Source organism: Ambystoma mexicanum, chromosome 4p (assembly GCF_040938575.1).
Source record: "Ambystoma mexicanum isolate Mex_15411 chromosome 4p, UKY_AmexF1_1, whole genome shotgun sequence".
Classification (NCBI taxonomy): domain Eukaryota; kingdom Metazoa; phylum Chordata; class Amphibia; order Caudata; family Ambystomatidae; genus Ambystoma; species Ambystoma mexicanum.
In genome coordinates, this window is record NC_090927.1 from 603,321,945 (window position 1) to 603,334,902 (window position 12,958).

At 40.7% G+C, this 12,958-nt stretch overlaps 1 protein-coding gene across 1 annotated transcript in view; it reads right to left on the reverse strand.

Annotated features, from left to right (window-relative positions):
- The window catches only part of LOC138453376 (collagen alpha-1(IX) chain-like), a 254,517-nt gene that overhangs the window by 105,702 nt on the left and 135,857 nt on the right, over positions 1-12,958 (reverse strand). Inside the window, exon 13 of the mRNA XM_069606150.1 lies at positions 7,020-7,073. Coding sequence (XP_069462251.1) covers positions 7,020-7,073 — 54 coding nt within the window. The remainder of the gene's footprint in view (positions 1-7,019; positions 7,074-12,958) is intronic.

Consider the following 12,958-nt stretch of genomic DNA (forward strand, 5'->3'; position numbering starts at 1 on the left):
TCGTCTAGGTGGGTTGATCACAATGTGTCACTCATACAGAGAAGTACTATTGCCTCATTAATATCTGTGAGAGTATTGTCAACAAGGAGGCAGATAGTGGTGATTGTGTGGTACTTCAAGGCACAATTGATTATAAAATGTAAGTGGAGAGCTAACTGAGTGTTATGTTCACTTCAATCAATCAATCAAAACATTTTAATTGTTCAACCAGCATTAGATTTTCAAGCAATAATACAAGTTTAAAAACCAGTTCCAAGGACTTTTCATAAAACAGATAAAACATACCAATGAGAACAAATAGGTTTTAAAACGCTGAAGCGTCTAACAGAGGAGCATACAAACAACTGCTTTATGCCTTTCTACCACTTTCTCGGCTTGACTAACTATGCTTTCAAAATTAAATGAGCCACTGCAACGACAACCTCTTCATTAACTGAGCTAGACACCCACTCCATTGCTTCACATGTGCACATGACCCAGTCTTTTTTAGCATAGGTTTCAGCAATGTATTCCTATGGGTCACAAATTGTGAACATAAAAAACAGTTAAAAAAGGAAAGCTACTATTATCTCCCTTGGTGCTCCAGATGCACAACATAAGTCTCTTGGATTGGATACTTTCCACCTCCCCACATTCTCATCCATGGGCAAAGAGCCTAGACGAAATCTAATATTAAAAGCCCTCATAATGGGATTTGGGATTTTCTATAAATACTTTTCCTGAGATAAACAGTTAATAACTTGTAGGTAACAAGCAATCATAGGGATTTCAGCTGGTTTTTCTGACAATGTAATGTCCATGCTCTCCCATACTTTGTTTTCAGGTAGCTCAAATCTTGCTTTGTGATATTAGTCAGATAATCCCAAAAATGGGCCAAGTCCAAAGCTACAAATTCTGTCTTGACTGATCTAAACCAAATACGATTTTCTGAACTTGGATATGTATGAAACTCTGTAAAGTAGGTTTTATATATAGACGGGCAAGATTTGCCCAAATCTTTACCAAGAGCATTAGGGGTTTTAAAACACGCTCCTCAGATATAGTTCTTATAGCTAGTTCTTTCTGGGTCAGGATTGATGATCTTGCAAACGGAATCCATAATAATGATTTCGAAAATATGTTCCCACTCTTTGTAATGTGAGCACATGGACATAGCCCCAATGTTCTCTGTCATACATTTCTCCATACAGCTTTGGCTTGAAGGGCCTCTAGCAAGGCACCAACAAAGTGGTAACTGAAGCGGCGAGAAAACCAGACTATCCCTCCCGCTACCTGTTTTAAAAACACTGTGCTTTTATCCACCTGCGGCTTGCACAAGCCATTACAGGCAAATCTGATCCCCAAATAATCAAATGATTTGACTTGTCCAGGGGGGTAACCCCACTTAAGAATATCTTTCCGATAATCATTGTCTTAGTTTTTGACCCATTAATAAATACATGTTTTTTGGGTGGCAAATGTCTTCGACACCCTCCATTATTTCCCTCAGACCATTATTTGTTTGGAAGAGAATAACTGCATCACCTGCATTATGTTCATTTGTCAAGTCATACAATTGACAATGTTGTGGTCTCCTTTAAGGAGCTCTCTTCCAAGGCTCTACACACCAACTTCCTGACACAAACTGAATTTGAATTCTTGTGGAACCTGCATCCTATTAGGCCATCGATATACATGCTTCCTAAAATTAACAAGTCTAGGTCTCCCCCAATGGGAAGAACTATAATTGCATTGATACGTAGATTCTGTGAAGAAAAATTGGAACATGTGGATTTTTCTTGGTCCCTTGGTGGTGGCATTAACTTCATGTCTGCGTGATATGAAACATGTATTACAGATTGATGATTTTAAGAGTGAAGGTGAAATTCTTCTGGCAACATTACATTCTGTATCCTTGTGTACCTCTACAAGGCATAAGGGTGGCATTGAAGAAACAAGATATATTTGGACATTGCATCTTCATTTTTTTCAAATCATGTGGATGGCAATTTGAGTCTTATTGAGTTTATTTTGAATAACAATGTCACGTGAAAACTTCGAGGCATGGCTACTGGGGCAATATTTGACACATAATATGTGAACCTTATGATGGGAAGGTATGAGGCTACTGTGATGTTGGAGGTTGGGTTTATGATCTTTGCGCCCATCGTCTGACTATGGTTTCACTCTATAGATGACTTATTGTTATTTTGGTCAGGTAATGAAGAAAAATTTAAGTCTTACCTTGTTTTATTGAATCACAATCTATTTACTATTGCTTTCACCATGGAAATTTTAAGATCTTCAATAATGTATTTAGACTTAGAGATATGCTAAGTGCCAATTAGTCATGATTTCTACATCAATGGATATTGCAAAACCAATTCAAGTGCCAGAATTCTCCAAACCTCTGGTTCTCATCCCAAATACACAATCAAGGATATTCCATATTGTTAATTGATTAGCATATAGAAACTGGTCTTGAGATATTGATTCCCAGCTTGAAGTGGATATCATTTTGTTAGAATGTAAAGCAAGAGATTGGAGTGGACAGCTTGTCAAATGAACTACACAGAGAGTTTCCACCATTGCTAGAACAACATTATTGAAACAAGTTCAGGAATGACAGACAAGCCACTGGTGATGAATAACTGAAAACTAGGTTTATTACCAGATATTCATATGGCCACCTAAAAATTCATGAAACTTGACAGAGACATTGGTATTTGTTGGCAGACGATGTGGGTTTCGCCTGTTCCGGTGGTCCCTTGATTACTTTTCTTTTATTACCAAACTTAAAATATCAATTTTGTGAAAGTTATCTTCATTGCAGTCAAGTGGCATCTAATTCAGGTTCTGGAATGATAATTGTTCACCTGAATTCTTTAGATGCTGAAAATGCAAAACATTTGATTTTTCACTGCGAGTTAACATATCTTGTTCTGATAGACATGGACATATTAAATCCTCTGTTCAGCAGTCTATTGCTACACAAACACTTCTGTTATCTATGTCATTGCATGTCTATGTAACAATCAATATGTTGGCGATACTAAAGAGCCACTGAAGACACGGATCATACGCTGGCCATTAGAATTAGACATTTTGGTTAGCCCTGTAGTAACCCATTTTTGAGAATAAAATGGAGGAATTATAGCATGTTTCCAGTGTTTTGGCATTGAATGAGGGACATAAATGCCAAGAGGTGGCCATTTTTCACTTCTTCAATGTAAGGAACAGAAGTCCCTGACTCAGATGGGCGACTGGCATGTTTACTGGGTAATTAACTTAAAATGTTGGCCATAAATCCATGATCTGGATAAAAGACATTGGCCCTCATTACAACCCTGGCGGAGGACCATGGTGCAATTTGCACCATGGTCCATGGCGCAGAGCTGCCAACTCCGCCATGGGGGTTGGCGGACTTACCGCCCCATTCCGACCTTGGCGGGGCGGTAAGTCCCCAATCCCCATTTACCCTTCCCCATTCCCATTTTTGCCCCATAGGGTATAATGGGAGTGGGGAAGGCGTTAATTACGCCACCGTAAATTACGGTGGCGTAATTAACAACAGGTCCCGTAGCGCCATGGATTTTTCCGCCCGAAAAAACCAGGCGAAAAAACCACCATGGCGCTACGGGAACTCGTAGTATGGCGGAAAGGTACGCCATGCATTACGCTGGCATAAAACCCTTTCCGCCAGGGTCGTAATGAGGGCCATTGCCTTTTGTATGGTTCTTATTGTAATTCGATTGAGGCATTTATGTATGGGCTATAACAAGAATTCTGTTTACATCTGACTTGAATTGAATTACTGTAAATGATTGACTGCACATTTTGTCTGCCATATTCAATTTTCGTTTTGAATTATTGTTATATACATATGACAACCCCAGGTTTGCACGCTCTGTGTATAGTGCTCATATGCTAATAACGTACATTTAAATTTAAATGATTTTGCTTCAGTAACCACTGCATTATAAAAATAATGTTTTGATATGGACTATTTATTTAAGTGATATCTGTAGTTTAAATGTTAAAATATAGTATTTGTCACTTTAAACAATTGTGCAAAGTACTTGTAACTTTAAGCATTCATGCTAGTTGGTGACAAATTCAGTACAGCTCCAGCATTCAGTGTGGTTCGTCCTTGACAAAAGACTGTGGATGTTGGAAATGTTCTGTGAAGCATTGGCTATGCATGTTGTTTTTGTATTGCTCATGAATTAATAAAAGCGCCGAATTGTAAGTTGCGCATCATTTGCTTCTCGTGCCTTACTTGTGTATGGCTTTGTAGTGCAACTGTCTTGGTCTCCCATTTGGGAAACTCTTTTCTTTTTGCAACATGTGCCATAAGGAGCCTGAATCCCTTTCATGCACCGAGATGTGGTTATGTTGAAGGCAAAGGAGCTGCAGTGCACTCTGCCCTCTGGAATATCAATTAGTAATCAACACAAGCTACTACTCCATGAGTACCATTGAGTTGGGTGCCATTGAGTTCGGTAATACTCAACATCTGTTATCGTTCTATACAACTAAGATATCCCTGTGGGAGTGAATGTGTACTCTACAAACACACCGGTTATGTTGTATGATGTTATGTTATTCGGCTTCTTACCACTACTTTCAGAGGAAATGTGTACTCTCTCATTTCTGGCAGGAGAGGTAATGATGCCCACCTCCCTAGGGGATGATTAAGTCTATTCTCTGCTTGCTGTCTTTGATTAAAGAGCAAGCTGCTCATTGGCTCTTGCCTGTATCACTAGGTACTAATGCTCTGGGGTTCTGGATATAGATGGCACAGGAAACGCAATGGCTCACCCCTCTGGTGTTATACATTTGTTTGACCATATTATATGAAATGTGATTGTAATGTGCTCAGTCAAATTACACTAGGCCTGCAACCAGTCACGCAACAACTGGCAATGTGCAAATGTGATGGCCTGTGAACGTAATCACAAAAGCAGGCGAGTCTTAAGCTACCCATCCCTCTTATGTTTTCCAGTTGTGCTCAGGCATTCACACACCAACACTGAAAATCCATTGAAACAAGAAAGGCCCAGGATTTGTAGTTATCCTTATGTGTCAACATAGACCAGCGCAGGATGAATGCCCTTTGTAATGACCATGAGAAAAAGGAATAAAAACGCTATGCTTTAGCAACTGCAACTAAGCTAGACATCAATGACCGACAACGGTCCTTGAAAAACGTTTCTGACAATGTTTTTTACAAACAGGTATGACAAACAGGAAATGCAGATGCTAAGAAAAAAACACCATGTGTAATCAATCTGTTTCAACTATTAAGGTCAGTGTATCCTCCAGCCTCTAAATAGGAATAAATAAAAGTGACGGTACGGAAAACATAATGGAGATTTAAAACGACCATATTATCACTGTAGGTCCAATAGCATGAACAAGTGTGTTCTATGAAAAAACATGAAAACTCGGTTTTGCTTTCCCCATGTGCACAATAAGACTAAGGTCAGTAGCACCTTGTGGTTTCAGTGAGCTTTTTGTAAGTGTGTTATACAAAAAGGACCCTCACTCAATGGTTTGTGTTATGATTGCTGTTTTACAGAATTTAAAAGAATATTGTGGGGTAGTCATACGATTGTATTTTGTTTTGTGAATCAATTGTATGTCCTGATGAAGGCCCCGTGTACACTAAAAAAGAAGAGGGATAAAAGATGGGCAGATCTTTTTTGTACGGCCGAAACACCGTAGGTCGACAGATCCTTTTTCTATAACATCCTTTTAAGAGCAGAAACAGAGAGTAGACAACTCACCCACTGGGCAATGTGTGAACACACAAGAAACAATGTTAAAAAGGAGGATGGAGTGTAAAATTCAAATATTGTGATTTTTTCTGCATTAAAGATGCGTGTTTGCCATCCAAGTAGATCAGAAAAGTGAATTATATCTGCATAACAAACTCTGTTGGTAGTGTACACAACATGGATACAAATAAAAAATGTATAAGAATAACGTTCTGTTAATAGAAATATGCTGATTTCACAAAATGCCCTTTGGTTTCTAACTCCATATTGCACCTACTCACTTTTATGAGCAGTGCTTGGCCATTATTTGGCAATTTTGTAGAACATTGTAGTGTGAATGTTTAATGTTTGTGATATTTTGTGATTGTTTATTTTTGTGAATTCTGTGTACATTATGTGTTTGAATTAAGTTTATAGATCAGAAATAACGGAGCACATGTTTTACTACATAGAGGAGCTGAGATCCATTGCAGTAATTTGAATATACCTGCATTATGTCCACAGCGGGCTAACGACATTCTCATAAGAGGGAGGGGTATCTTGAGACTTGCCTGCTATTTTGATAAACGTTATGGTTCCCCATAGTCAGTGTTAAGCCCCTCCCCCCACGATAACACGAAAATGGGGGAAGACCCATTTTTAGATCATGTAAAAGTAAGACATATAATCATAGAAGCATTAGTAATACAGTAAGGTACGTGGTGATGTAGAGTGTGACACAATGTCATCCCCAAAGCATTTTGGGGGTGCAAGTTAGGTTTCAAACTTGACTTCTGTCTACAATAAGTTATTTGAGTGTACACTGAAGCCTTTTTGTCACTTCAGCAATGGTTCAAATTCACTATAAATGTTTGTTTATTTATTTAAATGTATAAAGCGCACACACAGCCTAGGGGCATCGAGGCACTGTTACAAGAAAGCGTCTTAGTTACATGACAAAAGCATAAGGTTACATGTGCAACATTTATGAGAGTGGACCCTTGCAACTATTCCACTGGTTGATTATTTTGGCCTATTAGCGCATTCCAATATCATGCTTATGATCACAGTGGATTCTTCCAGGCTCTCCACCCTACCGTAGCTTTTAACTGAGGGTAGGATTCCTATTGGTGAACCTCAGCCTCTGATCTCAAAGAAAGAAGACTTGATCCTAAAAGATGGGTACGACCCCATTATTCCCATTATGCCACTAAATTATTGGCAATTCGTTGAATAAACATGTGCTGTTGAAAGAGACCGTAAAAATTTGTATGTGCTTACCCGCAAGCCATCTCTGCCAGGTGAGCCTTCTGCGCCACGAAAGCCTTCATCACCCTAGAGGAGAAAGGCATTGTGATTAGAGCCATTGTATTCTTTTGCCACTGTGATATATCTGGGTGCTTGCAAGAAGTGGGGCACTTTAGATTTCTTTGTGGGACACAACCTCTGCCAAGAGCAAGAGCCCTGCTCACATGCACAACAACAGAGCTCGGTGTGAATGCCAGATTGTGCATTTGTCAACGATGGCCGATCAATATTTGTATCCAGATTTTCCATGCACCAGGAATAAGTAAATCAACATAACTTTCAGTCATCTTAGATGTCCCGCATGCCACATTGCGAGCCATACGATGCACAATTACAATAACAACAGCAAGTAATAAGCGTTATTTATAGCATCATAGAAAATGTGCTTTTTGTGTTATGGATGCCCAGCGCCATTAACATAAAGACTGCATAATGAGCAGCTTCGGCTACACACTTTGTTGCCTCTTGCGGCACTTCCTCTTGAGCCTGGATATGCACTCTGCTCTGCTGGTTTCTTATGCAAGCACTCAGTGGTAAACACACTAGTGCTGGGATTCTCCTGCAGACAGGCTACTAAATGTTATACCTCCCATGGATATATTGGTATAGGAACAGTAATGTGTTCGCTCTTTCCCAAAGCATGTGCTTCTGGTGCGCCCCGGGTGCACTTTCAACCAGCTGCATGTTGTACTTCTACTTAGAATTCCCATGTCCTCCATTTTATTGGTATGCATAACCAAAAGAATTTCTCCTTTACTTAGGAAGGAGAAAGGTAATTTAAAACACTATCGGCAGTTGAGTTTGAGTTCCACCCCCAATAATTTTAAACAAAATAGAGGCCTGTACTAATTGCCCTCGGACCATAGCACTGGACTGTTTACATTCGAGGTGGGCAACACAAAATAGAGTACCTCATGGGACCTCCAGGACTTTTCACAAAAGGTGAATTTTCAGTGCCAACTCTGTGCAGTTATCAGACGCCCGAAGCACTGCCATACATCGGGACTGAGAGTGCCGTCATGTACCAAGTTCATAGTAAACTGAAATCAAGCGCCCTATTCTCGAACAAGCAATCTTGGGCATTTTGGCGTGTGGTACGAGTGCCGCTTTCTGCAGAGAGAATTTCTAAATAAGGGTAAGCATAAGTCTTAACCCATTCTATAGTTTCAATATCCAAGGGCCAGACCTATCTTGTGCTACCTGTGCTGAACACACAGGGCCCAATTCATGGAATTATTTACGTGGAAAATAGGGAACTTGCGCATCAAATTGCGTTCAAAATCCTGATAGTCGATTCATGGAATCTAATGCGCTGGATTTTCCTGGGACTTGCTTGGATTTCACAGTGGCCTGGCACGCTGCTGGGAGGGGCCGAGTGCCTTGCACGTGACAACACGCTGAGCGTGGGCATGGCTTGCACAGAGGACTGGGAAGGGTGCGGGACACAGAAAATGAGGGAGAACAAAGGAAAATGTAGGTGTTACGAGGGACGGGCCACAGGCGTTCATCGCACGCCTACTATTGTACGGAATGATACATATTCATCGATCCGACTGCGAAACCTCTCAGCAGTAAAATTACCACGCAACACCATCATACTATCCGCCAACCAAAGGCAGGCATACAGACACTTGCGTATAGGATGCACAGTGCAGAAGTAAGATCAGGTATTGAATTAAGGGGTGTGTGTACATAGCCGGGGTTCCGATATTACTTAGCGGTGCGTGTACACAGTGTAGTGGGGTGCAGGAACGATTTACAGGGGTTCCCACTAACATTTTCGGAGTTTTACCCGAGTTACGATAAATCATATGCATGTTGTCAGGGTTCCAGCTACAGTTATTGGGGACCCCAAACAGGGTCCCCGAGATGCAGGCCTGCTTGCAAGGGACCCCACGCATTGTTTTGAGGGTGCATGTATTTGCGCGGGGGAGCACGCAAAGGTTGTTGTTTCTGGCTGTTTCTGCTTTGCGTGCGGGTGGGTCGGGGGTGTGCCGGCCGCGACTTGTGTATACGGTTACTTTGAGATGACATGGAGCACGCAGAAAAACATCTGTGCACCGGCTTGGGCAGTGTCATTCCCGGTGCACGCCCGTTGCAGGATTAATGCACACTTTTAACTGAATCAGGCTCAGAGTCTTTATTTTGCATTGTCTAGAATGAATTGCTGCAATTCAAAATATTCTTTTGCCTGCATGAGGTTTTTTGCAGCACAGCCAGCGTTAGATCCAGTAGTGTGGTACCGTCTGGCTAGAAGAGAGATCTACAGCAAACTCCATTCATTTGGGAAGATTAATTTTGTAGCCAATATATTGTTGTAAGAGTCAGCCAAAAACAAAGCAAGTAAGGGGCAAATGAACAACTCTGTCTAAAATCATTGTTGGTCAGTATAAAACCTGCCTTGAATCCTACATATCAATAAGACAATAGGTGGGAAAGCCCTTAACTCACTGACACCCAGGGACAGATACATAATAAAGAAACCGAGGATGGTGTCACAAAAGATAAATGATGAGTCCTCTGTGCCTGTGTCTCATTCCTGGCTCCTCACATATGGTGTCAGGGGTGGGGTTCTGACTCAGCTGATACAAACTAGGGAACCCATCAAAATCACATATTAATTTTCCAAGTGATTCCTTACATGATTTTGACAAAATGTTTACAAGGTGAGGAGTTCATAGTCAATGAAGCAGCAGAACAACATTGTGCTCTAAGCAGACACGAGCAGTATTCCTGAATGAAAGGCTGTTGTTCAGATCTGATGAAATCAAAAGAAGCTGTACTTCAGCTACAGGAAACACTTTACTTTTTGACTACAAAATGTCAAGGATCAATGCGTCAAAAAGGCCCTGGCTCTCTGGGCCAAGTCAATTGCAGTGCATCTGTGTTTTAACCCATTGCTGCATACCAGAAGCTAACTATGGCTACAAAACAATATGGGAATTCAGACGGAAGAGAGAAATCGAATTTGCAAGGAAAATGTAGTCACCACACGTTTAAAATGCACGTTTGCAAACTTCAAAAAACACTTGTTTAAAGGTGAACGTTAGATAAGGCCTTGCCCTTATCTAGCAATGTGAAGGGGTTTGGTGCTGTGAAACAGACATGGGAGCTCTTATTCAACAGGCTTTATTCTGATTTATAACAAAAATAAATAAAATAGGGAATAAAATTGCATTGGTTGCAGTGAGGGAAACCAGCCCCAAACAGGTTTCTGCTTGGGGGTTGCCAGCAACAGAAGGCCCCTCACAGTAGATGCTAGAACACACAAGTGATAATTGCTACTTTGGCTGACTTTCGTCTGGGCTGAGGCCTCTTACAATGGAAGTTCCAGGACACCAACCTGTGAAGTGGAAGCAGCCATAAACTTTCAATCAAACTGGGAAAACCCCTCCCCACGCTGGGGGGAAATCACAGTTGGAGGTAGCTGAAGAGAAAAAAATGGTCCCAGTGAAGGACAAAGGATGCCCATTTGTTTCAAAAGACTGTTTTATTAAGAAACTTTAATGATGGTAATTTATGCAACAGACATTCTCAGGAATGTAAAAAGTTGACAGTTTTAATGTAATTTTGTGGGTTTTAATTTAAGATGTTGTAGCCTTCACCGCCATATAGGGAACAGAAATGGCAGAGAATGAGGTATTCCAAGGAAAGTGTACATGATGCCAATGTACAATTGAACACTGACATGCCTAATGATAATCCATACACACATGTAAAGTTATAGAATGTTAGGCCAAATATTTCACACTAAAAATGACCAAAAATTGGTAGAAGGGCAAAACAATGTCTTACAAATTGTAGAGTTGGACTGGCAAGCTCTGCAGAAAATATGTAACCTGCTTATGTAATTTGTTAAGATGCCCCAACTGTATAAAAGTGCCATTTATGGCAAAACTGGATTTTAGCTAAAGTAACTGTGGGAGGTTGTGGATATTGTAAAAAAAAACTCACATCGTAAATCTGACATCATGCCCTTGAAACCCAACCAGCGGGGAGGAAGGCCGTAACTATCTCCCCCGACCAATCCAGTTGTTTAGAGGCATGCTTAGCTAAGCCTGCCCTGCCGTATAATTCTATGATGTCACCATGCTCTATAAAGAGGGTGGCTGACAAAACTCTAGACAGACTCTTTCCTGAATTTCCTGCACCTGCGTTCCCGATCTTCTACATTCATCTTGCCAGATTCCAGATCCCACTGCAAAGCCAAAGCATAGCTCATTCCAGATCCCATTGCAAAGCCAAAGCATAGCTGATTCCAGATCCCACTGCAAAGTCAAAGCATAGCTGATTCCAGACTCCACTGCAAGGCCAAAGCTTTGCTGACGATCCCAGCAAGGCCTCAATCCAGAGATTCCACTAAACAAAAATCCCAATAACAAAAGGGAAAAGCTGTGGTGTTCTTTTGGGAAGCATCCTGAAACCAGACTGGCTTTTTGCCCACTAACTGCATGCCTGCTACAACCCTGCCATCCAGCTGTCCTGATTATCCAGTAACCAGACAGGCCCAGCTGTTGCTGTTGTTCTGCTAGGAGAGTCCGCCGCTACCTGGTGACCCGAGCCCTGGAGTCCAGAACCCGGTTGATTGTTCCTAATTCCAAATTTAAGAGCGGACTGTGAGTATTCCCCACCACATAACACATAATCTACCCCATCTTGACTTTTGTCCTTGTGCCACTCTCTAAGCAACCTTATCCACACCCTGATAACTTGTATAGACTGTTCCAATTTTCTGTGCACCCTGTTCTTGTTTCCTAGTGTTAGCGCAACTTTTTATTCCCTTTATCTTATAACTCATCAGTAATATTTGGAGTAATTTAAATTAATTCCCACATAGATCAGAACCCGGTGGGAAAAGGTTGATGTCACAAGTCAATCTTTGAACATACCATGGCTTTCTTTAACAATATAGTTTAAATAATTTAGTTTAGGTAAAATGTGCCTTTCATTTTTAAAACAGATTTTCTCTTTTTCACTGCTATTTTCCTAAAAACTAACCTTATTCTGCCTTCCAAATCGCTCTCAATTCTCTAGCTATAGCCCTCCTTTCACTTCTATATTGTCCCTGTGCTGTGCATCTCTCACCCTGCCCAAAAACCGCATTCCGATTAAGTGTTTTTCACCCATTTTTTGAAAAAAACCGTTTGCATCTAAAACTGCAAACCAGAAAAAATGCAACTTTTCCATGTGTGAATTCGGCTGCACTGGGTTTTCAATTTCAATCTGTTTTGGTGATCTGTATGCTTTTGTGATACCTTACCTTATGGATGATAGTGAGATAACATCCCTAATACTGTGATAAAACATATGTATACCATTCTTTAAACACACCTATAATTAATTATTTTACAAAATCTGAGTGTTATTTTAGGCCTTTGCAAAGGTTTTAAAATATGTTTTTGCCTCTGATTTTGTGAGGGAAGGTTGGATTTGATTATTGGTGTGTTGAGGGAACATTGCAGGGGGAAACCTTAACTTGGGTGCTGTCTATCCTAATTCAAAAATTGCTCCTATTCATTTGTGCTTTGGATATGTTATACTACAAGGTTAACTAAGCGCATTGCTTCCATTTCCATTGTCATTATCACCCCATTGGTGATTGCTGTCGAATAGTAAAATGTGTGTGATTTTTGTGAATTTAAAAAATAAATAATTACTGTATTTTCAGCAACCGGCCTGGTTCCTGATCCATTGTGACCCAGGGTATTTGTAAAAGTGGGTGTGAGACGTATCGGGAACCGGCTCTATTTGAATTCATTGAGATTAAAGAAAAGCATTCCTATTGAGCACCACATCCCAGGCTAAGACCAAGTGTCCTAGTCCAGTGTGTGACGCCTGATTGGAATCCTTAACAATATGCAGTGGCGTTCCCCCCTTTGATCTTTTTTTAAGTCGGGTAACACCTCCCTCCA